Source organism: Ambystoma mexicanum, chromosome 5q (assembly GCF_040938575.1).
Source record: "Ambystoma mexicanum isolate Mex_15411 chromosome 5q, UKY_AmexF1_1, whole genome shotgun sequence".
Taxonomy (NCBI): Eukaryota; Metazoa; Chordata; class Amphibia; order Caudata; family Ambystomatidae; genus Ambystoma; species Ambystoma mexicanum.
Window position 1 is genome coordinate 723523536 of NC_090933.1, and position 26799 is coordinate 723550334.

At 43.5% G+C, this 26799-nt stretch overlaps 1 protein-coding gene across 1 annotated transcript in view; it reads right to left on the reverse strand.

Annotated features, from left to right (window-relative positions):
- Positions 1-26799, reverse strand: part of SBSPON (somatomedin B and thrombospondin type 1 domain containing) — a 248080-nt gene that overhangs the window by 59006 nt on the left and 162275 nt on the right. The window contains exons 3-4 of the mRNA XM_069621210.1: positions 12912-13002; positions 775-951 (exon numbers count right to left, since the gene is read on the reverse strand). Of these exons, the coding sequence (XP_069477311.1) occupies positions 775-951; positions 12912-13002 (268 nt within the window). The remainder of the gene's footprint in view (positions 1-774; positions 952-12911; positions 13003-26799) is intronic.

Consider the following 26799-nt stretch of genomic DNA (forward strand, 5'->3'; position numbering starts at 1 on the left):
GCAGTAATCACCTGAACATTTATCATTTTATTTGGAAGATGCATGTACATTTCCCATTCAAAGATGGCCGCTAGCTTTGGCTTGTTTCCAGAGAGCTTCCTTAAAGACAGTCATCCAAGATGGCTGCCTCCATGGAAGAGCTCAGAACTCAAACAGTTCAGAGATCGGTGGTATTAGCCATAGGGATTAGTATGGCTAGAAGCAGGGAATCGAAGGGGATCCATAGTTAAACAACACCAAATAAAATGTGTATCCCTCCTCAAATGTCATCTCCTTTGAAATGCATTACAGACCCTCATTCAAAGCCCTTATTTGAAGCTCTAATTTTAAAGCTCTTATTTAAATGACACTAGTATTGGCTTAAAGGTAGCACTTTCAACGGCACCTAATATCCCAAACAAAATATACAATGCATCCTCAACTCATTGTTGGCTTCAAACTGCATCAAACGTGTAGTTTATAACAGTATACCCCTGAGCATCAAAAGAAACCCAGATAGTTGGCAAACTATACAAATGAAATCTCATAACCATGGACGAATTAGATCCATGAACTGACCCATCAATATGACATCGTAATCTTAGGAGAGTGAACAATACTTGAAATGCCCAGAGTGTGACACTTCGGCTTGTGACCCACAAAGAAGCCACTCTTTCACGTCCTAATACTATTTAAAAAGAAAGAACCAACACAAAATAAAACAGTATTAGGCCAAATAAGGTCACCACAGACATGCATCTAAATACAAGGAAAACAAACGTTTGAATATATTACCTATAGGTATCAAAGCCATCCCCCGAGCAACGCTGCTTCCCATCATTCATCGCTGGGTACTGGCAAGCAACGCATACTGTATAGCCTTCCCGGAGGTACTGCATCCAGCGCGCATGCACACGACTCTCCCTTGTGCAGTAATAGGAAAGGGACTCAATCTTAAATTCCATGCAATACCTAGTTAGGAGACATAGTAAAGAGTTAAAATACAGCAAATCAAACCGAATGATGATCAAATGTGGAGCAGACTGGTATCTAAATCCTTTTTCTTTATTTAGTGAAGTTTTACAACCCATTACTCATAAAACATATCGCTTCAGAACGATAACGCGTATCTTCTGTTATGGAATCTACTTCTTATGATTATGCAAATGATGTGAGAACATTGCCACTAATAAACAATGGCAGCACTGTGACCCTTGAGGCATCAGAATATAATACCAGATACCTGGCATCTGGAACACCTTAATCTGTTCTCTCCCCAGCTACAGAAATTGCATATACCCCTCGGTCGCCCGCTTTCATGACCACAGCTACCTACTACGTTTGAGTATGCTTTATTTTCAATATGTAACTTGTACGTAAGCCTGCCATGTGAAAATTGTCCCACAGCCTTACTTGAAGGGAATAGTCCATATGGGTATTATATGTGGATGATGTTAAGTGATCAAATGCAGTGCTGTTAATGGACATTATTTACCGGGGACTCCCCCCACCCCTTCCCCTTTGCGTGATTGTCGGTTGTGTGGGCGGGACTGAGCGTGGAGCTAAGCGTCGAATGATGTGTGTTCCCTGAATATAGGATTCTTGCTGCTTTGAATAAAAACTAAGTTCATTTTGGGGACATAAGAATGGCCACCAATGTATCAAACATGTCTCTGCTAGTAATTCAAATGTTTATTCCTTCTGAGCATGCAAGGGACACTTGGTATGGTGCTCATTTCCTGTAAAATGTGTGCAAAGCATGAGACATATAAATAGCTTTGTTTCATTGTGTATGTCCGGTTGTTTAGCAAAGGACGACTTTCAGATACAGTCTGTGAAAACGTGCTCCACTCAACTGCACGAGACAGAGCATTTGTGAAACTCAAGGTAGTCAGGGGCCGAGAGCTTCCTCAATTTGCAGTGGTTTGTCTGCAAGAAGCGCCACTCCAGCAAGACAGTTTGTGCAGCAGTGCAGCCCCGCCTTCTTCCGGCCCAATTCCTCCCATTAAGGAGAGGGTGATAACATTTCAATAATGTACTGTATCAGTTTTTACGATGGACTAAATATCCCTTTTGTTTCTTTCAGCACATATTTAATATAATCTTGTATGTTTAGAAAATGATGGTTATATGACGCCTCTGTACCGTTTTATTATTATTAACATTATAATATGTATTAGGGTATTTATTGCGCATAAACCTAGCCTTCAGGAAGCAACAGAGTGCTTTACATGGGGAAGCACCAACACTTCCTAGGTCTTGGGTCAGCACCATGCCCACATGGGATTAGAAGGCACACATCTGCAGGGAAGGACTTTTAAAGCTGTTTACGAGGAAATGTAAAAGAGATCAAATCAGACTTGTTTATACTAAGGGGTAGAAAAATACTGCCAGTACATATCTCGTGGCAGCATGGGGCTTTTACCTGCTCCAGGCATTCCATTGTGGGGTAACGAGTACAGGGGATGGAAAATTCAACCCATTGTGAATAAAATGAGTATTATATGCGCTCCATGACTAGCACAAGCATCTTGGCAGTGACAGAACCTTCAAGATGGTCTGCGCAAGGTTTTTCTGGCCTAATCTAGCAGCAGATGTTGAGTATTATTGGCAGCAAAGTAACAGTATCCCCAGCATGAGAAGCCATGTCGGGGACACTTGCAGCGAAATACATAAAAATAGAGTAAGGGACCCTCACACATGGTCATGCAAGGGATCCTTTACTCTAAAAAAAGAAAAAAGAAACCATTGAGCTTGGCACCAGCAGAGCACCAGAGACAATGGTTACAACCCTCTCCATGGGGGTTGACCAGTGCTCTGTTCTGCGCTGTACTCACTGCCGTTGACTGGGCCTGAATGAAGGCAATCCCGTTAGGCGGGTGAGTACTGCAGCCTTCCTATCACTGCCAGCCTGGACAATCAAATTACTGGTGCTCCCCACAGTGGGGATCGCCCAATGTTTCAGCCCTCCCAGGCTACATAGTTGTTGTAGATGGGCCATCCCCTGCCAGGCAGCCCAGCAGGACTCCCCGGCCGCACCTTGCAAAAGTGGCCTGGGTTGAGGAGTGTTGTGGGGCTCCCAGATACTGCTGCATTCAACACCGGGCTGCATCTGACATCACGCAGTACAGCCAAATTCATCAAGGCACTCCCCCCACGCTGCTGGCACTTACTGGACTGCTCCTAGCATACGCAGCTTAGATAAAGACTTTGGGGCCCCCAATATATGTGCTACTGCCTGCCTCTGTTTGTCTGAAAGAACCATCAACAGACGAACATCAAGCAGAAGCAAGTACCCTGAGACAGCCCTAGCCAGGTTGTCACCTAAATAAGGAGTAAATACATCATTGTTTTTTTACAGTGCATTGTGTAAGAGACTTTGTACATATTTTTAAGAATCTGTTTTATATTGTAAAATCACTCTTTTAAAAATATTTTGTAAGGTTTAATTATGCAGCTGCTTAGGGTCATTTAATACTGTAAAAGTCGATACATAAAGATAAAATGACCACAAAAAAATATGGATAAATACAAATGGAAATGGTGCAAAAATAAATACAATAAAGCCGGCAGCCTTTAATCATAAAATGTGCGGTACCATTCTTTCCTTTAACTGTTAATTTGCCACATGTATATTGAACTGTCTTGGTTTAATTTTGATATGTCCGTCTGTCCATAGGGTTGTATAGAGAAACTCTGTTTAAAATAAATAAATAATTATAGGGTTGCAGATATGCTAACATGAGATTGCAGTTGTTGGAAGAGCTGGTACTTTAATATGAGGTCAGCACAACATTAGGAGGCTGGACCTGGTACAGTTGATTGCTGGCTTTGCACCTTGAGTCCATGCCTTGGGAAATACTGTGAGGCCTGGAGACCTAAACAATAGGGGGACATTTGTTAGAATGTGTGAACTGGAAATGTATTGATATTTGAGCAGAGCGCTAGGTCGCCCAGGGTTACTGCCGAGTCTGGACATTTCAGGAAGCATCCTGGTCATGTGACCGGCAGCAGATGCACTGGAAAAGGATGATGGACTAATGGCGGAATGCAATGGAACTGAGCAAGAATGGCCTCCTGAAGCAGAGCAAGCGTCTTCCTAGGACTAGACAAGTTCATCTGGCATCACCTCTTAACCCCTTAAGTGCCAAAGACGAGTAGACTTGCATAATAGCCTGGCACTTTTAAGATTCAGTTTCCTTCTCATCACCATAATGTAGCCTATAAGTATTAAGGTCTTAGTGGTGGGGTCAGCTTAGAAGCGGACATGCTGTCATTTTGTTTCTTACATTGCAATGTGATAAACTGTCTCTGTGTCTTGCAACTTAATATTGTGCTGGCTCTGTTTCTCCGACACATGCTAGTATGCCAGAACACAAGGGGAGTGGGTGGGTGTGTGCGTCTAAATACAAAAATTAATTCAAAAATGAACAAAACTCCCCTAAAACGCAAACATGCCATTTGGTTACATCATCCCACTTGGGAAGGTAGAGTTAAAAACTACAATCACAAAGGTGGATTAGGGTCGCGGCAGTTCATTGAGGGTAGAAATGGAAGAGGCAGGTGAGGAAACACCCCCATAAAATCAAAAGGAAGGTTTATATTCAAAAGCAACATTTCATGTTAACATGTCCGGCTAAGATGCCTTTGGGAAAAAAACACATGCATCTCACAGACCAACATAGCATAACATGTCACAACACACACTGATGGGGGAATAAATAAATAAACAAATCAATATCAAAATGAGCAAAGCTCTTAAAATGGAAAAATGTTGTTCGGCTATAAAATCGAAATTGTGCAGGTTAAATTAAATTTAAGAGCACGCAGGTGGAACAGTTGGGATTGCGATTCACACAGCAAAGTGCGCATGTATAAAGCTTGAGGACCCTTTTTGCGCAATGACACATTCATTTTTAAGCATAAAGCAGGTGCATATGATGTCATCACGCACATGTTGTGCAACAAACACGCCTAGCTAAGATCCCAAATTTAATTATGGTGTGGTTTACTGTATGAATTTGGCAGCTGAACCAGCGTGAAAATATGAAGATCTATTTTAACATTGTATTGTACAAGTTGTGGCTAAAAATTCTGCCAGGCAAAAGTAACTTTAAAAGTATATTTCATATGCGAGAACATATTTTTTAATCTAATGTATGGAAAGAAAATCAGCAGGAAATGGATGATGAAAGGACACTTTTTGCGCATTAGACGCCCTGTTTTCAATAGAGTTTGAGGAAGACCAATGGAATTGTCCTAGGGGATGGCCAAGGTAATTATGTAGGCCTGAATGAATGCGTTACATCATCAATCAGTCTGAGATGTTCCTAAACTCTTCCCTGCTAATTATGTGCAGGGTTTACATATTCTTGACAGATCGGCAGCCATTCAAATCTTTGTTTAAAGAGACTTCGTGTTTCCATGCTCAGTGTCTTCAGGAATGCTTGGCCTGCTGTTATCTTCAGGTGACGGACTACACACGCTGTACATATGCAAAATGAGCTTCCAGTCTAAACTTTTCACCTAAATGTCACCCGCTATAAATAACACCCGAGAAAAACACGTCTTTATCTATTTAAACATACCTTTCTGCAGTAGTATATAGTGCAGTCCATGCCCCAAAAGGCTTCAGCACACAGAAACATGGATGGCCAGTGGTTTCATAAACATACACTTGGCACAGAACCACAAGATGGGCGAGTCAAGCAAACAGGAAGGATTCAGGGAGGGAGAACCCACATTCCCTGTGCACTGTACAGGGGAGATCAGAGTAGGAGACAAACTTGTTCAGCATTACCGCCTGATCACGACTTTGGCAGTAACCCTTAAATCTGGCGGTAGCGCTATTACCGCCCGATTTAAGGGTCCGCCAAATCAGGACTTCGGCGGATTTCGCCCCAGCTCTGAGCTGGGGGGAAAGCTGCTGACAATTCGTGCTATTACCGCCGGCGGGAAATCCACCGGCGGTAAGAATGCAAATTTTCCCCATTGAGCCCAATGGGGAATGGGGCATTCCCGAATGGGCTCAATGGGGAATGGGGAATTACATTACCGCCAAAGTCGTGATCAGGCCCATAGACATGGCACTCCGTCCTTCCGTGATGATCCAGATGAGAATACATTTATAACGCTATCTTCATCAAGTATTTGCATTGCCAAGGTCACATACAAATAACTCCCTCTTTCTTGTCACCCAATGCCACTCTTCGGATGCTTGGCCTTGGAATGCCCGATCCATCTGAAATTAAACCTCCTGCCTCACAGTTCATTACAATACTCACTGCTCATTTCCATACTCATAGTATGGAGATACCCGAAACCTTAATCACTACTCCTGATTCCGTCACCCTTTATGTCCTGTAAAGCGACTCTGCTATTGTATTTACTGCTCCAATCCATCCAAAAGTGGCAATGCGATTGGCCTAATGATCAATAAATTGGATTTTTCTGCCCTCTCCTTCATCTGATTTTCTATGACTCTCCATTCAGCAGTCTGCTCCACCAACTCCTTCCACTCACACCTCCTCCTAATCTCCTTTTCTACAAGACCCCAGGCTCCCAACACCGCTTCTCTGATCTGGACCTTCATCTTGACTGCATTCCCACTGAATCCCTTATGGTTCTCATGGGTGACTTCAACCTGCCCTAAATGTCCTCCACCCAACTTGAACTCGACTCTCTCCTCTCTGATCACTCCCAGACCTCCCTTCAGAACCAACACAAAATCAGTCTCAATGCAACTAGTGCCTCCTTGTCCTCCTCTCCACCTCATTTTCCACAAGTAATATTACTATTAACCCCTCCCTCCTCCACATCAGTATTACTATCCCTTCCATTCACCCTAACTCCTCAATCCCCAAACAAAAATGGAAACCTGACTTCATGGCCGCTACCTAGCCAAGGTCAGGTTCTCCCTTCTAGCTCTTGCTTCTCCCCATGCCTTCTTAATTGAACTGGCCACCTCTGACTTTGACCATGCTCTTATACAGCTTCCCCTCTGAGAACCACTATCCCTCCATCCTTACACCCTATACCCTTCACCCCAAACTCTGGCTCACCCCTCAGTTTTACCTCGTCAAGACAGACATATAACACCACCTTTTGAAAGTGGCACAACGATTGTATCCCCCTTTTTTGATCACCTATAAGGGAGGGCTCCTCTCCTTCAGTAAAGCCTTGCATTCTGCTTAATTAGCCTACTTCTCTAATCATGCCAATCCTCTTTGCCCTCACCCCTGGAAAACTCTCCTTAACACCTTAGCACTCCAAGACATGCAGGCTCCTCCACACCCTTATGCAATCTCTTATGCGAGTGACTTTGCCTAGTTCTTCTCAACCAGGAGTTCAGAAATCTAAGGTACACTAACCTGGCCTCTTCCCCCTCCCTCCACCTACTTCTGTCTCCTCACTATTCCCAACATTGTATATCTCTGTTCCTTCCCTCAAATATTTCCTACTGAATTGGTGCCCACCAAGCAACTTCCTCTGGTGCCCCTGTTAACCCATGTGCCATGCAGGCAGACAAGGAACTTGCACTGCTCACCTTCTCATGTCTCTCTTCCTTCTTTAATCCATTTCTCTTGGGATCTTCTCTGCTTACTTGAAGGTAGCTACTGTCATACCTATCCTCAAGAACCACTATGAGCTCAACAACCTTGTTAATTATTGCAAAGAAAAGGGAACTCGGGTTTGTGTGAAATTATATCATCATACAATAGTAGGATGTGCCAGTGCTTGTTAAATAACTTTTGAAAGTCCTCGTTATTTCTACAGTATTCAGTGGTCATGTGTGTCCTATTTTCTGGACAGGTTTTAGTTTTTGGGCTAAGTAGTGAAATTCTATTCGTACTGTCATCTTGCCTTCGTGACTCATTTTTGCATGTGGTGGTGCATCCCATCTCCAAGACTCTTTTTTTAATGATAGTTGATTCTTGTTGGTAAGCTATTTCCCCACTAAAACTTTGCCTTGCTCTTATGAACTCCCCTTTGAGGATGTTAGTTATTTTGTGGCAACTGCATGCAGGACAGCATTAACCTCAGTAGGTTTCCTAAATGTTCTTGTGCATATATTATCCTCAACAATTTCTATGTGTAGTTCCAAAAAAGTAATGTGACAGGTGCTGTTTCCTAGGGTAAATTCTAATCCAAAAGTGTTGTTGGTAAGATAGTGTTTGAATGTGTCCAACTCATCCTGAGTTCCCTTCCATATAATGAGAACATCATCAATATATCGAATCCAGGTGTGGATTTTCTCATCAAATTCAGGAAAGGTGTTAACATGCGTAGATTCATAGACAGAGATTTCAGCATTTGATACTCAAATAGTACAATTATTCTCTATCTAAAGCCCTTGAGTGGGAAGCCTTTTTTGGTTCAGACCATGTAGTGATCCATTACAGTCCTACAGATAGATGGTGACTTCCAACCAACAAAGGATGTTCAATGAAAACAACATTAACTTTAGAAATGCAACCGTAACATATGTCAATTCATGGAAACCAATACAATAGGATGCAATCTATGTTAGATGTATTTATAATATATGTTTATCAAGAAAACAGCAAAGTATACCACTAGCTACCCACCTCTAACACACACCAGTATTGGAAAACCTACTCACAAGATGGTATTTTATATCATCAAGTTATATTCAACCAAAGGCATTATATCAAAGCAGACATATTTTAATTCATATATATCAAACAATGTGCTCACATAAAACATATAAAACTATAATATATGCAGTGTAGCTTGAAGAACAACACAACACATAGTGGGATCTCTCCCACACAAAGGGCTGTTTCTGTGTCAACTGCATGTTAAAGTTACGTGATGTTAGTAACAGTGACTTCAACCAAATACAGATGTTTATCCAACATGGGTTAAGCAACGTCAAATGCAGATGTTTATCCAACATGGGTTAAACAGCGTCTACACTTAAATGTGTATTCTGGGGCAAGGAACGGCACTTCCGTGATCTAACTTTGGTTAGTAGAGTTCCAAGACCCGTGTTCGGGACGCAGAGAATTAGTGACAGTATTCAACTATGGTGCCTGGAGCCTGTGCATCACAGTTGAACCCTAGAAACAAATAAAAACGGATTTGTTTTTAAAAAAAAGCCTTATGAGACAACACAATATGCAGTGTTCATTGTGAAAAAATGGAGTAGGAAAGCTACTAACCTGGTGAAAATGTCTTTTAGGTGTGGAGGGCAACTTATTTTTTACTTAAAATTTATTTTAATTACTCTTCTTTACATGACCTGTCTATAACACTTCGTTTTCTCCCATTTCTGTCTTTTGTTTTGTTTCCTATTTGTGTACACATTGTGTAGAAATCTATGACAATAATCCGTCTGCATTTAAATATACTTTCCTGTTGAATGAGGAGACAAATATGATTTGTTTAGCCTAGAGCTTTTGCTGATGTATGTAACAATCATTTGAATCTAGACTGATTTGTTAAGCCTAGAGGAAGCAGTTTTTTAGGCGAACCAATACGCATGTGCACCGTTTGATGATTGTTGGCTTATTATGCATTATTTTTACCATATGCTTAATAATAAATAAGTAAACTTATACAAATTGATCTATGAGCCTGATTACCACTGCAACAGAGCGCATTGCAGCAGGGGGATTCCCTTTTCTGTGCAGTAATTGGACGGTTGAGTTTTACAGTCCTTCCCCCAGCAGTTGCTGACAGTAGACACTTGTGAATTTTCCAACTTTCCCATAAGGAAGCACTTGGTTTATAAATTCAAGGTTGGCACATCGACCCTTAACACTGTTAGAACCTTGTTAACTCTCCTACTTCGCTATTCTAAAATCCTGGAGAGGGTGATCTTTAAAAGGGTCTCCATTTACCTCCATCATAACAACTTTGGGTATAATTTCCAGTCCAGGTTTTGCAGCTGACATTTGGCATCTATGTTCTTTATCTGCAATGTCTCCTTATGAACGTGCTCCCATCTGAAGGATATTCAACCTTTCTTGTGCCCCATTGAACCTATTTGCTCCACACACAGTCAAGTAACTTGCTCCTTTCAGCTGATCATACCCATCTTCCCTTTTGAATGTATCATGTATACCTTTCATTGGGGCTCTTCCCTGCCTGCTTGAAGGTAGCGTTTGCCCTAAAAATCCCCAAGAAGCCCTTGACTGACCCCAAAACCCCTGCTTACTATCGACATGCATCTCTCCAGTCCTGCCTGACTCTCCCAACACCCTGCAGAGGTGAGTCTTTAGAAGGATCTATACCTTCCTTGGTTCTAGTCTCCTCCAGTCTGGATTCCATAGCCCTCACGCATTCTCCTACATTTTTAATGAAGCATGAACCTAGCTTTTCTATGGGCGAGTACTTTGCATAGGGGGCACACACAGGGGGTTAAAAGTAGGGGGCAGGTGTAGCATAGGAGTTGGCATGAGAAGGCAGAAAAAAAGAGGGTGTGCTGGAGTGGGAGGAGTAGGTTGAGAGGGAAAATCAGCTATTGGTGAGATGTTTTTTGAAGAGTAGTTTCTTTGTGTCATTCTTGAAACATAGCATGGAGGAGGGCAGTGTAATTTGTATTGGTATGGGTAATGTGTTCCAGCAGGGTGCATAGCAGTAGAATATCAGTTTTCCACTTGCTAATGACTTAAAGACTTTGAAATCAGAGGTCACAGTCAACGATAAAGTCAACAGATTTTTCACCGGGTGAGAGTTAAGGTGATCATCTGTTGAGCTTCATGTCAGTCAGCTATTGTGGACTTGGGGTTCCATAGGAGAATGAATTTGGGCTTTGTTGGGTTGAGTTCCAGGTATGCTCTTGATATCCCTTAAGGATAAGGACCAGGCAGTGCTTGAATCAATGGAGTTTATTGATGCAATTGATCTTTAGCTAAAGCTGCATGACATCTGTGCATATATGTATCTTGATATCTCTGTTGGTGAGAAATCCTCTTGCAGAGGGTGAAGATGACAGGGGACAGGATGGAGCCTTGTGGAACTGTGAAGTTTCCTGGGCATAGTTGCCATCTGCTGGGGCTTATCTAGACCCGTTGTTCTCTATTGGAACAGTCGGAAGCAAAATACTGCAGGTCTGTTCCATTGAAGTCCATGCACATGATGAGGATCCTGAGGAGGGCTTCAGGGTCAATAGTATTCAAGTTGGTAGTGTTAGTAGGATGAGTAGGTATGGGTCGCCTTTGTCCAGGGAGTGTAAAGTGTTATAGATAACTTGGATGGTGGCAGTCACGGTGCTGCATAGTTGTCAGAAACTGGACTTTTAGTCCAAGGCAGGTTGTCCATCTTCTCAATCACTTTGCTGAGGAACAGTAGATGCCTGTCATACCAATAGTTATCTGAATAAATCTGGACCTCCTGCATCTCTCTGTTTCCTTTGATAATATCGAAACCAACTCTCTCCTTCGGGCCATTGCTGACCTAGGAATCCAGTATATTGTTCTCCAGTGGATGGCCTTCTAAAGCTTCTTCTGATGCAACTACTCTCCCTGTTGGTGTCCCCCAAGGAGCCATCTATAGCACTTTATTCTTTACTCTTCACAACTCCTTCCTCGGATACCTCCTCCTTTGGACTCTCCTATCATCTCTTTACACACAACACTCTACTTATCCTTGCCTACTTACTACTGGTCTCTCTATGCACATTTTTGATTGCCACTCTGCATTCCCCACTGTTATTTTAAGCGAAAATCATCTACCCCCTGGTCTCCAACAACCCGCTCTCCTTTCCCACCTGTCCCATTTCCCTTTGACTTGCTCTTCCCCTTCCCTTAGGCATGCGACCTTGCTGTCCTTTTTGGCAGTGATCTCAATCTTCCCCACTTGATGACTACTACCTTATGTGCTGTATGGGTTAACCTGTTTAACATCAATAAAAACTGCCCTCCCTTCACCTACCATTCAAAGCCCTGCTACTAACTCTGGTACTCATTTGCCTGGACTATTGAGCTGCCTACTCATTGGCTTCCTCATCTACACCTTTCTCGCCACATTAAAATAGACTTAACTTTAAAACATGCACTCTTACTTAGCTTTAAAACATGCACTCTTTTTGATCTCCACCGCTCTTCTCCCACAACCCAACACAACATCCCACTACCCAACACAACATCCATGCGGAATGTCTCTCTATGAAAGATAAACCACTTTTCAAATCCATTCATGTGCTTGCCCCCGCTTACCTGGCTGCATAAGTCTCCTGCTAGTCACTTAACTGTAACCTCTACTCTAACACTTTCTTTAACGTCACTGTTCCCCAGCCACTCCGTGCATCCTCTCTCTTTCACTCCATCTCCCCTCTGTCCCCCACCACTGGAAATCACTCGCACCACATCAATTGCACCACTACCATCCACTACTACCAGGAAGCTCCACCTTCTGAGCCCAGATTGAGCACCCTCAATTTACCATAGGAATCACTCCCCCTCTTTGACTACCCTGCCTCCAGATCCACTGTTTATTGCACCATTCCCCAGGTACAAAGCCAGTCCCTTGTGACTAGCGTTGATTGTGTGTCTTGTCCTGTCCTTGGCCTGTGTATCATGTGTTACCCACTATCAACTGGTCCGTTGCTCAATACCTTTCCCACTCTTGTATCACACCTGCTGCGGGATTGCCCTGACTACTGTTGTAAATGTTTCTAGCCGAAACACCTTGTTTACTCTCCATAAATACAATTACCAAATAAAATGGTATCACACAGACCAAGTCCACTTATATGTGAGTACATAGGCAGTAAGGGAAAGTGATGAAGTTTAAAGCAGATTGTAGCTGAAAAAGAGACACTTGAATGACTAAGAATTATTTTTCTAACAAGTCCATTTCCATGAATTGATTTGCCTAAAGATCAAATAACAATCCCTCACATACAGTATGCACGTGCTACACCCAACGAAACGACAATAATAATAAGAAAATAACGTGCATACCCTGAATCCACGTCAAGAGAAGACCATGTAGGAGACAGAGCCCGCCTTTTTCGGTCCTTATTATAATCCGATGTTGTGATGAAGGCCGGAACTGAAAAATACAAGTAGGACGTGCACGTAAGCAATTTATAATGCGATTCCCTTGGTTAGGAAAAGGTACAACATCAAAATTAAAGAGTACAGGTGTGTATAGTTTTCTAGTGATGGTATAGATCAAAGGATATCTCAGACTGCTTATCTAACTAGCTATACCCGGTGAACCCTAAGGCAACCTAGCTCTCGTTTTCTCTTTATTTCACTCTCATGTTCTCACTTGTTTTCTCTCCCTGTCTGCCTCAGTCTCGCTCGATGTCGCCCGGTCTCTCTCGCTCGCTGGGTGCGATTCAGGTTGTCAGGTATTTGCTACAGTCACCCCAGCCGTCCTCTGAAGCAAAGTCACCAGAGAATGAACACAGATATCAAGATGGAGGGGGATGTGCTGTGTTTATGGATACACGTTGAATAAGTGCAGTGGTGACAGAGGTATTCTTCATGGTAGAGGCTGGCCTGCTATCGGCAAACGTTCATAGGCATTGTGTGTGTGTCCTGCAGGAATGTCACAATCACACTTAGGGTGCATTCTCTGTACAGCAAGAGAAGAAGGGGTGCAAATAACAGACCCTGTAAGGGACCAAAAGGCCAGGATTCAGGGTCTAGTGTACTGTTTGCTGTTTTCCACTTCTTTGGTAATTATTGTTTGCATTTACCATAAAAAGTCATCAGAAAACATCTGTGATGATCTTATTTGCCTTAATGAGTGTGACCCTTTCCAAGAAGAAAGCAGATTTTGAGAGGCAGAATGATGTGTATTCTCAGCATAAGATGCTATTACAAAAAGGACATTATTTAATTGTACTTACCTTGTAAGTTGTCTCTTTTTAAAATGTTACAATAGTTATTTCTAATGGTCACTTTCAGTATATATTGTAGTCATAATAAGAACATTTCACTTTTATTTCACTTTTCTTACAGAGAAGGGATCAGTATCAAAATATAAAATAACCATGCACATTATTTTCTGATAGAAGCTTACCATTCCAAGAAGGACAGTCTGGTACATTTTATTATTGTACTATTTTAAAATACTCCCATGAAAACGGTGGGTGAGCAAATAGCACCAATCAGGTTTACCGGCTGCTTTGCATAAAATCAGAGCATTTTGGGAACAAAAGAATCACCACAGATCATTTATATTTGGCAAATATGCATGTGATACAAAAGTTGTATGCATGAATCACTAGAACATAAGGCACAATGGGATTGGTGCCCATTTCATTTTTCACAACACTCACCCTAATATTAAAGTGTTTGTAAGACACACACATTAGGAAAGCCTCATGATTTGGATGTGAGAATACAAAAGCTGACACATATGACATTCTGATGGCCCAATTGAGCCAGCATTTTAGAAGAGGAGAGACTGAGAGAGGGTGCCAGGTTGATTGATTGATTGATTGTTTATTTGTATAGCGCCTATACGCAACGTGTTTCAAACTACTTCAAGGAGGGAGGGAACATGGGAGAATACAAGTACATTCTTACAAGTCCTTGAAACAGTACAGAATGTGAAAAATAACTGTCAAATCATAACAGATAGTACAAGTGCAGGGAACAAAAAGGGAGAGGAGAGGGTGGAAGGAGGGAGACAAAACTAGCAGTAACATCACTATGCCTTACGACAATTGTTGCAGTGCAAGTGTGACAAGAGGCGGGGGAGGTGGGGGGAGTGAGGAGAGGAGACGAACAAACAAGTGACTATCAATTGAAGGTCTACGACTGTTCAAGATAATGCTGGGGCAGGAGGGGGAGGAGAAAACAGAAGGGAACAAGGGGGGACAGACAAGCTGTTATCAGTAGTCAAGGGACCGATGATAAAAGAAAGTTTAGAGGTGTAGGGGAGAGGGGAGTGAAAGATGGCTGCAAAGGCAGTCAGCTACGAATTACTATGCCTGACGGCAATTGGGGTAATGCTGGAAAATGACAGACGTAGGTAAGGAGGGGAGAGAAAGTGTGGTGGAGAGGGAGGAGAGAAAGGAGGGGGTGGGGGCATGGGGCGTAGAGGCTGGAAGGGAAGAGGAGGGTGGAAGAGAGACAATCACAGGGGGCAGAGGGAAAGTAAGAGGGGGCAGAATAGGGGGTGGGATTGGTAAAAGGGGGGCAGGGGAGACATGGGGACACTGGCAGGGGCAGGGGAGACATGGGGACACTGACAGGGGGCAGGTGAGACATGGGGACAGTGGCAAACATGAGGACACTCTCAAAGAAAATCTGTCTGCATGCATGGCCAGTGCCCAATGCACAGACATCCTTAAATAATTATCTAACGGATTGTAATGTGTCAACTTTACCATATGCAACAGAACGAGCACCAAGAAAGAAAAACATGAGTGGGCGAGGACGAGGGGAATTAAGTTAGGAGTGGGAGAGGAATTAGAGGAGGTGCAAAGATTTTGTCAAAAAGAAAAGAGGGGAAGTAGGCCTAATTCACAGGTAAACCAACATGTGCATTTCGAAGACTAACACCAAGCGCTTATGAGTGACAGTAGATATCTATGAGGTACACTGAAAATGTATTACCAAATGTATAATTAATATATAACAAAAGAGTTACAGCTGTTCAGTAACTGTTGAGCAGTGAGTACAAAAATCACTAGCTACGGTGTGACATACAAATAACTAGTGGCTCAGGGATACTTCTGCACAGAAAAGGTCCTTCACTGATGATTCACCGGTGTAAAAGACAGAATCACGCATGCTTGCATTGAGTCCCAACTGTTGGATCCCAAATGATCCCCTTTCCATGTGTATTATGCATATCTCTGTACGGTAGGAAATTTGGGTCACTGGCACATTTCTCTGTAGGGAAGTATACAAGATTTAACAGACAAAGTAATAATTAGAATCGTTTGGAATGACTGCAGTGTTGTTACACCTTTGTTTAATGCGTTACTCCACAGTAAACATCTGTTACACCTTAGCTGTTTATACGTGATAAGAAAAGCTATAACATAAGTTAGCAGAAAGCTTGTTTGAAATGTTCTGACATTATAATCTTTGGGAGCCCAGCAGAGAATCTTTAGACCTCAGGTCTGAAGGAAGATAATGCCAGAGCCTTCGGTTTATAAGGCCTTCAATCCCAATCTTGATTTGTATGATGATGTTGATTGCAGTCTCCACGCAGATCAGCATATTACCATTTTTGGTGGGTAGTAGTGGGGGAGCAATGAGGGTGATAAATACCCACTAAAACCAAAGTCCTGGATGGACTTGTCATAAATACTGTAGCTAAGGTCCAGGATAGACCTATGGTTAATCCTGAAGCTAAGGTCCAGGAGAGACCTATCGTTAATCCTGAAGCTAAGGTCCAGGAGAGACCTATCGTTAATCCTGAAGCTAAACCCCAGGAGCGACCTATCATTAATCTTGAAGCTAAGGTCCAGGAGAGAGCTGTTGTGAATGCTGATTGGAAAGTCCAGAAGGGGCCTGTTTTGAAACCTGAAACTAAGATCTGTGGGGTGAAATATAGCCCCTGAATGCCAGGAATAAAGGGGCCAGAGTGATTTGGAAAATCCCATTGAAGTATAAGGCCAGCACAGAAATGGTGAGGTCGGACATGTGGCCTATTGACCCAAAAACAGGCCTAAATCTCAAAGAAAAGAAAGTGGGCTTACATCTCAAAAGCGCAAAGATATGCACAATGCATTTCAGCAAGGAAAAGAAAGTCGTGTGGCTGACAATGCTGTTTTACTAAATAACTGGAGAGCTGCACTTTACTTAAAGAGACAGACAGCAGAGTGTACAATTGCTTGTATGCAACAGGAGACTGTGATCCTGAAATAGTAATTGAAACCAAGCTTCTTGCAATTATTAGAAATAAAAGAACTTCCCTTTTCCCTCATCCAAATTACAGTATGCTAAAAGAAGTGCTCACTAGACTTTCAGAGTTTGAACATGGTATTCTCATATAACTGCCCTACACATAAGGACAATCCAGAAGGGATATTCATGTATTTTGCAACTGTGAGATTAAAGAAGTACATTACATATGTGCCCTATAAAATGTCATGTAAAATGTATTGTCAGTGAGTTTAAAAGCTATTGCTTGCAGAATCTTACATGCAGTCGGTCATTTCTCCTAAAGATGAAACTTAACCTCCAAGACCTTTCCTCTGCTGTCCTGGAGAGAGAGGTCTGGTTGTCAACCATCAATCAAGGCCATTGCTTAGAAATATAGGAAGAAATATACTGCTTAGATTTAAACCATGGTGGAAGCAGATAAGGCCATGCCTGTTCTTTAAGCAGAAGTGACCTTGAGGTCACAATTCCCATAAAATGTTCATTAGTGTTGCAGCCTGGGCCATTACAGGCCAATAAGGGAGGGGCAAACATAAAACATGAGCCAGCCTCTGTTTGATCACATGCAACTTAATAGAATAAAGGAAAAGGCTGTAGTTTAGTTAATAGAAAAATACATATGATTGCATAAAAAGGGAAGCGTGTATGCCACAACGGTCATTCCAGACGTTTAATAAATGTGACAGTAACCCCCCTTTGAATCATGCTAAAACTATTTTTGGGTGATAAACACAGCTAAAGTTAGTCATGAAAATTTGATTTGGGGATTCTCTTGATTCCGAGAGATTTGAAAGTTGGTGTGAGGGTGAAGGAAATAATTAACATGGGAACTATGAAATGGCATATTTTTCACTGATACGGCTCCTGAGTGAATGAAGAAAAACCATATCTCTGGATAGGAAGGGCATGCCGACTTCAGATTAGCATCACCTTGTTTGCCTTAAAATGTAGTTCTTAAAAATATATTCATACATGTAAAGATTTGAAAAATTAGGGTACTTGCCATGTTGATACATTTTTAGAGTTTTGAACATGCCAAGCCCACATGTCAGTTTGGGATGATGAAGCTTTCTCCTCCCACAGCTTTCCTAAATCACACCCCTCATCTCCTTGCCCTATTAGCTCACAGGGGGGCGGTGGGTAGAGAAACCAACCAATCCCTTTCGCGGGAACCATGACAAGTTTGTGATGTCATTTGCCCAGTAAGTAGACCAGTTTGCCTTAGAACTGGGCTTTTTCCACTTATTCTGGAAGGTAACCTGCTGCTGAACCCTTGCGAGAAACAGCCAAGCAGAGAGGCCCCAAATCTTGCATTGGAGACAGGGACCAGGAGACATAGAAGTTGAATGGGACCCCTTGGAGGATTCAGAGGAGACTATTCTTGACTGACACCCTTGCTGTCCCAGAGGTGCCCTGCTGTTCCCTGATGCTCTTTACAAGGCCTTTCCTGTAAGTAAAACTATCCCCAAAGCCATAGATTGTGTAGGCCCTGCATTTTTCAAGTATTGTTTTAGTTATTTCCCCATAGCAAAATATCCTGTTTGTCTGTGTAGATCCTTAGCATATCTAATGAAAGTAAATCAATGAATTCCCCTAGATAAATCACGTAATGTGTTTTGATGGCATTTGAAACTAACAAGCTATTCCCAGCGTGTTTTGAGCTGGAACCAACAAAGATGTGCCAAAATAATGAATCCCAAAGCCCTGTTTCCACTTGAGTATGCAGGGTGAAAAATTAAATTACCCCTTTGTTGCCATTGTGCTCTGACCAAAACCACAAAGACCTGCCTGTTCTTTTTAGGTGTGGCAAAACAAATGTTCCCATTGCTTTTCTTTCCCTCATATTGCATCTGTGGTAATAAGTAAAAAAAATGACTTTGCCCCTTTAATCTCTTTTTTACAAAGAGTGCATTTTCTCAGAATCCCAAAACGATTTTCCCTTTGTTTTCCCGCTCTCTGCCACTGGCCTTCAATTCAGAGGGGCCAAGTCTAATTGATGTGATGTTTGGAGGGGGGGGGGTTGCTGGGAGAAAATGTATTATAACCAAATCAGCAACCACTGTGTGTCTTGAATTGTTCTTTTTCTATATTGGTGGGTGATTTGAAAAGAAAGCTGCAGGAAATTGTGACTGCATATCTCTGTTACCTCTGTGTTGGTGCCATCACAGAAGTCATTTTTGTTCTTGTGTTGCCACAGCATTGGTAGCTGATGTTAGTCTATTTGTCAAATTTGGTTTAAAAAAATAATAAATATGTATTCCTACTACACACCGGCTTGGTTCCTAGTCCATTGTGGCACCGGGTATTTGTTGGGGTTGGGTATGAGATGATTTGGAGGCCTTACCAAATAGAACTTTAAACAAAATCATAGTGATTTGTTTTGTGACACATTCATTGGGGGAAAGGAACTCCCTGAGTTGAGTGTGATCACGTAATAAACTGCGACAGATCCAGGAGCGATCTGGCATAATCCAGAAGCCAAGGTTCAGGAGGAACCTCTAGTGAATCCCTAAATTCACTGTCCAGGAGGGGTGAACAAAGTGTTTTGTTGCATTAGAATCGGGATGGACTTTGAACAGTAGGTTTGTGAACTGTTACTATCTTAGGGTAGCCAGAAGGGTAGGGACTCAAAGGTTAGGATTGAGATGTTTTTGTTGTCTAATCCTTTGGAGTTTTCTGTATTAAAAGTAGGGTGTTCCTGCAGGGATAAAAGGTTGTTAGAAAAGGTATTCATAATTGTATGGTTCTTTACAAGGGGATCCCTCTGAGAACCAAGGGTTTAGTTTGGCCCATCCTGTGAGAGTCTTATTCCGAAACCCCTCTTTAGTGGTAGAGTTACATTAGTGCCAGTTAGGTGTTTATCTAACCCTGACCATTTTATTATAGTAATAAATATTCTGTTGAACTCCACTCCATGTGTGACGTGTATCATTGCTCCACACAGTGTTTTTTCCACTTTACTCTCTGTTCAATATGGAGACAATGCAGATATGTGAGTGCAGTTTCAATGTGGTCCTGGGCAAAACTAGACTAAAATTAGATGCACAGCTTTATTTGGAACAAGGTGAAATCGATGTACATGTTTTTGTGGTGAGCCATTCCAGAGGGCATTACAATAATCCATGCATGGCAGAACCAGGAATTTGGTTAGTTCAGTGTTGTGGCCCATCCCTACATTGGCTAATGTCTTTTTTATCAAGTGCATTTGGAAAGGCTAGTGAGAGTGTTAATCTGTGGACTCAAAGTTAAGTTAGTATTAGATATCATCCCCAGATGTTTTATGTCTTGTGCCAGAGGAGGAGGGCTGTTAATTGGACTTTTCGTCATCCTGTTACCTTTGTTCTGTATGTTTTTGTTGATGAGAGAACCTATAAGTGCATAAGAAAGGTCATCACTACTGACAGTGGATTATAGACAAGTGTGAACATCAAAATGGGAAGGGATGAGATGCCGGGCCAGAACTACGAATTTGTCGCGTAGCATTGGTGATCGCACCCCCTGAATCATGCACCTGCATGGTGAGGAGCCGCGTGCACTCCCTCCAGGCAGCCCACACCATAGGGGACCACCCAACACCCATGACCATGACCCGCAGGCAGCCCACACCATAGGGGACCACCCAACACCCTTGACCATGACCCGCAGGCAGCCCACACCACAGGGGACCACCCAACACCCCTGGCCATGCCCCGCAGGCAGCCCATCACCCCTGACCATGACCCGCATGCAGCCCACACCACAGGGGACCACCAAACACCTCTGGCCATGTCCCAAAGGCAGCTCATCACCCCTGACTATGACCCGTATACAGCCCACACCACAGGGAACCACCCAACACCCCTGGCCATGCCCCGCAGGCAGCCCATGACCCGCAGGCATCCCACACCACAGGAGACTGCCCTACACCCCTGACGATGGCCCACAGGCAGCCCACACTGTTAGACCAGAAACAACCCCATAGTATGTATAGTATGATGGCCAGAAACCAATCGCATCATGTGACAAACATTGCGATCAAAGAATCGTCAATGTAACCAAATGGCATCCATTTTGTATAATGCCGTCCATTTGCTTTTTTCCTTTCTGTCAAAACGCTTTGCAAATGTATTCTATGCTTCGAACTCACACACAGTGCGAGGCCACGGCCTGAATGCTGAAATACTAACACAGACAGGAATGTCAAACTATGTAGAAATACATTGTTTTTCTCTCTCACTAAGTCCTTGAAGCCAAGCAGAAGCCGCATCTAATCAGTAGTCCAGGTGCCGGCCTGTCTTGCGAACGCTGCAGTAAAAGGCAGTTAAACCATGAATTATATTCTCCTAGCGGTGCTCCTTCACGGAGAGTGGTATTTTCTGCTTCAGAACTGTCTGACCCTTAGCTCATGAACCGAGACACACAGATAACATACTAAGGAATGTTTCTCTGCTAAGAACATGATATCTTTGCACACCTAAGAGCTCTATGTTCCCCATAACAGAAAGCTGTCTCTGCTGCCTTTGCTAGAATAACTATGTTTAAACTGAAAATGAAGACTTGTCATAACGGTGTCATAATTGTCATGATTGTCAATCACCGAACCCTAGCCTGAATGACATGTTTGTGGGCGGATCGAATTGCCTTTGTAAAGATTATATGTAATGTATATATATTGCTGCTTGAGCATTGCTCGCTCACTCGCATCTCACGAGGTCTGGGAACACACGTCGTGAGGCGCTGAGACCCAGTCGGCCGACTGATAATACTTTGAAATAAACCAGACTTGTTTGGAAATTGAACCTCGTGTCTGACGTGTCACTATAGTGTATGGTTATTGTGCCTTAATTTCCATATGCGGTCTTTATGGCCTAGCAACACCACAGTGGGACCCCAACACCTGTCACCACACACACAGCCCTTTCCACGTGTTTTGGCTTCCGCGTGTGTGGTTCGCATATTCAAGGGGGTCCGTGGGGAGATTTTCACGCGTAAGCGGGGTACGCGTATTCAAGGGGGTGCGCAGGGATATTTTCACGCATTTTGGCTGCCACGAGCGGGCTACGCATATTCAAGGGGGTGCGCAGAGATATTTTCAGGCGTTTTGGCTGCTGCGAGCGGGGTATGTGTATTCAAGGGGTTGCGCGAAAAGATTTCATGCGTTTTGGCTGCCGCGAGCGGGGTACGCGTAGTCGTTCACGCGATTACAGTGTAGGGGGCCTGTAAGCTGGTCCAGGGTTAGAGCTGCCCTTTGCACTATATTGGGGATTTCTATGGCTTTTTCTGGTGCAAGGGGCGTTCTTGGGGGCGTAACTGGCGCTGCTGGATGTTCACTGCGCCACGGCTGTAAATGGCTTGGGAAATCCATGAATACGCAGTGCGCCTGAATGCTGTTTGGTGCATGCGGCTGGTGCACGCTGGCGCACGCTCCCTCTCTGGGCCAGCTGCGTGCGCTATTCTCAAACGGCCTGGACTGTGTAATGGGGGATCATACGCTTCTTACCACACGGTTAAGCTATATATTCTTCAAAAAAGAAGGTATGCTGATATGTGTCTGAAACCCACGAATTCCCATGACAAAAAGTATATCTGTTACCCCAAAATTCTCTTATAAACCTTAAAATATCTTTTTATTAAACACATAGATGATAGTACTCATAAAATGATCACATTACATAAAACTCCATAAAAACATGAAAAACAGATTTTACACAAACAAAAACACAAGAATATACACACGCTGTGGGTTAAATCTCTTGATCACTAGATCAACACCATGTGAAACTTCACATTGGAGTTGTTTTTCTTTTTTTTACACACTGATATTCCGATAGTTTCCTAGACCCTGCGTGCGCTACATATGCGCCAGATTCTATGAATTGGCCCCTTAAACTGTGTGACATTAAGCACTTGTTCCAGAGGTTGGAAGTTAGAAGCTCGAGCAAAGCGAGGGTTTTTAATGAGGGACCCGGGACGTTCAAGTCTGCGTTCCAAGCCAGCTGATTGGCTGGCACCTGTTACGCTCACCTGGTTCCCACGGGGACATCGATCTGGACCGGCCTGGTGCCAAGTAGAGCCGAGATGACTGACTGGACACCCCCGCTTACTTCGTTTGTCGGCTCGTATGAATGTCTTTCTGCAAAGGAGAAAGGGAATTAACCTCCCGTAATTCGAGTGTTAGCCCACCTTCCACTCCCGTTGTCTGCCCACTGACTACTCCCGATGTTCCCTCTTGTTCTCACCTGATGGTTTAGAAAGGTGGGCTCTCCATCCTGCATCGAGCGTAGACGACCAGTTACATCACTGGCGTGGAGGAATTGGTGAGTTCCAGTATTGACTCTAGGATCCAATAGTTTGTAAGAGTTCAAATGTCTGATCTTCACTCTTTCCGATTCCTTGTAGGTTGCCGACTTAACCACCACGAAGAGTCCAAAGGCAGTTGGTGAGAGTCAGGTAAGTCTATAGTGGTTTTCCCCTTAGGGGCCGGGGTACGGCATTGATGCAGAGTTAACTGCGCCGACCCAATATGAGGTGAGTACCCCCTGCGGTAAATCAAGTAAGTCTTTGGGGGGTTGCTTGTAATGTCCAGTGGTTTCCCCTTAGGGGCCGGGGTGCGGCGGTGATGCAGAGTTAACTGCGCCGACCCGAGATGAGGTGAGTACCCCCCGTGGTAATCCGGTAAGTCTTTGGGGGTAGTTTGTATTGCCCTTTTGCATTCCCGTGCTCACCTGGCTTTTCTTGTCCCCTTAGATATCGGAGAGCGGTGTGGAAATGCTGAGCCTGCGATGGAGTGAGGAAAAGCTGCACTGGATGGTGAGTGCAGCGCGGCGCTGCGAGGTGCGTGACGATGCGCGTGTGATGACTCCTTCTTCAAGATCGACGGCGCGATGGATCAAGAATTCAGGTAAGGTTTCAAGTTTGAACCTCTTCTCCTTCTTTCCTTTTCGTTTCCAGGTGGTCCAGGACTGAAGCGGGCGTGGCTGAAGACTGGAAGATGCTGGAGGCACGGTGAGCGTTACGCTGCTGAATGCAGAATAACGCGAAGCACGTGTGGCTGTCCGGGCGTGGTTTAAATAGCATAGGAAGAAGTCCCAGGTAAGTATTCTTCCACAGCCTCCACCCGAGAAAAAAGTAGTCCCTTAGGTAAAATAGTCCCTCCTAAACCCCATTTGGCTTGTGGCTTCGTGCAGCATGGTCTGCACCAGGTGAGTATGCAGCATGGTCTGCATTAGGTAAGTTTTCTGTAATGAACCTGGCGCCCATGGCGCCAGGACTGACTTTATCCTTATGAGCCTGGCGCCATAGGCGCCAGGACTGCACCCAAACAGCCCCGAACTGGGGTTTTTGGGCATGCTTCAAATGGCATGATGCCTGCTTCCGGGGTTGCTGGGCCTGGTCTGGCTTCCCGGGGGCAGGCATCATGACAGCACCCCTACCAGGGTGCTACTGAAAACTCTTAGCAGTATAGGCAAAGAGATGGCCTGTTACTGTGCACGTACTACAATTTGATGATGAAAGCATTTTCTAAAAATAATTGTGCTGGTTCAGCAAATTCAAACATGCAAGCAAATACATAGGGCCTCATTACAAGTCCAGCGGTAGCCGTGCCGGTCAAACCGGCAGGCTGCCGCCGGACTTGTGATTTTTACTGGCACCTGGCTTGCCAGAAACACCGGTGGATTACAACCCCAGTGTTCCTGGAAGCCAGGAGCCGGTAAATTGCTAATCCCCATTCCCATTGAGTCCCATAGCACTCAATGGGAATGGGGATGATGGAAGCAACAGCACCGTTAATAACACTGGCACCATTAATAACGGTGCAAGTGCTTCTGAAAAAGTCTGCGGGCGGGTGCCGTCCCGCCCGCAGACTGGTAGTGTGCCGGTTCGGTAACAACGGTGCCGGTAAGTTTACCGGCACCGTTGCTACCGGACTGGCACACTCATAATGAGGACCATAGTTATAGCCTTTTGTTTCTTCATGCCTAACTATACACCCGCCAAGATGGTTTCCACTTTCTACTTGACTTGAGGGCTAGCCTTTCAAATGCAAACCACTTTCCAGAATAACATCGTACTAACGTTCAATTACATGCAAAGAAAAACCAGGACTGGATAAGCACCTACAGATTGGAATGGACCATGTTGGCAACTATGCAGGAGGCTCACTAGCAAGACTCTGTCAGAAAAAGCATGAATACGGGAAGGATGCATCATCTACAGGAAAGCCAATCACTGGTCCTCAACATAAAGGAAATACATTCAACGAGGGGAAGGACTATGTGCCCGTTATATATTTACAACCGCCCGTGTATGTCTCTTACTTTATCTGTCTTTGACTAGCATTGTTCCCTTCTTTAAATTCTCGAGTAGACTGACACATTCCAGGGTGTTCCTTGCAAGAAATACCATGAACACAAATATTTGGCCCTTTTTCATGTTTTCCACGATAGGCAGTGTGGGCAGTGGTAAAATGCAGCCCACGCCCTGACATTTCCACTGTGCCTTTATGAACCCGGCGGATCAGAGCACCTCTGTCTCAGAATCATCGAGAACAAGTGGCCATCCATGTGAAAACATAATGCGAGTATAGTGACTCTCCTTTATATCGCACTTGCTGCAAGACTCTTGCTATTGCACGCGTCCTAAATAACACCAGTTATTTCCTATTTCAATGTATCGACTTCTTAAGGATGAAAGCAGTCCGACCCAGCTGGGATTTGAACCTGGAGGCAGCAGGCTGCACACACATCTCAGCCATGAGTGCTCAGTTCACTGAACTATTTTAAAAATGCATTCACTGTCTACATTCACTCGATTGGAGAATCTATGGTAGGTCGATGCTTTAGACTCTCTTTGCTTGTTCATTCATGTGAAGTATTTAGACTGCTCAAGTTGCATGTCTATCTTGAAAGAAAGCAAGCAGTGGAATTGTCACAATAACGCCGCCTGGAATCAGCCCAGTCTATTAGAGCTTCCGCATGCTGCTATCAAGCTTGTGGAAGCACACCGGAATCAAGAGGCCAGGTGGATGAAACATGTTAGGCCGATTGGGGTGGCAACAAGGAACAGCTATGCAGGAGCAGAGCCTTTTAAGAGGAAAGAGTCCATTGAACCTGGTGGAGGAGGAATCAGAATCGTAAGCCAATCATTTGGGACCATAGTTTGTTATAATATAGCCCTACAGACTGATGTGGGGGGGGGGGGGTCATTATCTCTGGATAATTTCCCACCAGTGAGTAAAGTAAATAGACAAACTGAGTTAGTTAAATAAATGTGCTTTTATTTTTTAGTAAATAACATGGTTGCCTTCCTAAATTAGTTATTTTAATTGCAACTTGGTTTAACTGACACAGGGTTAACATGAGCGTGATTAGGTGTCATGTAAAAGTGTTTTATTTTCCTTTGTTTTAGCTTTCTCTTTCGTGTGTCAAATACCATCTAACAGCAAAAAAAGACCTCCCAGAGAGGATGAGGCTTGTTGAAAACATTCTTAACTGAAAAATGCTTTCTTGTTTTCCTGTCTGCTTCTGAAGACAGAATGTTCAGAATGCAGTCAATACCACTAGTTATTTATTGCACTCTAAAAATTCTGATTGGCTGAGGGGAAGTCGATAATGATCTCTGTGTGCTAATAATAGTTGCATACACTAGGTCTATCACCTACACATGATGTACGCAATACAACATTGTTTCTGAAGAAACATTATATTCAGAATTATTGCAAATATAACAAAAGATCTAGAAGTGAGTAGTCCTGATGCAATCATTTTATGGCGTCTCATTATTAATTACTAAGAGGCAGCTAATAACAAGGGACTCATTGTCGTCAGGATTAATGAATTAGTTGCTAATACCTACGGAAACACGACAATGCTAGTTACACCACAGTCACATTTTACATGCGCGTACAATTAAAATAAATAGAAAAACAACTACACAAAGTGACTTGCCGACACTGACCCTTTGCACATTTCTGTGTGGGTATGTCGACCCCCAAAGGGGTGTCCCACTCCCGGCC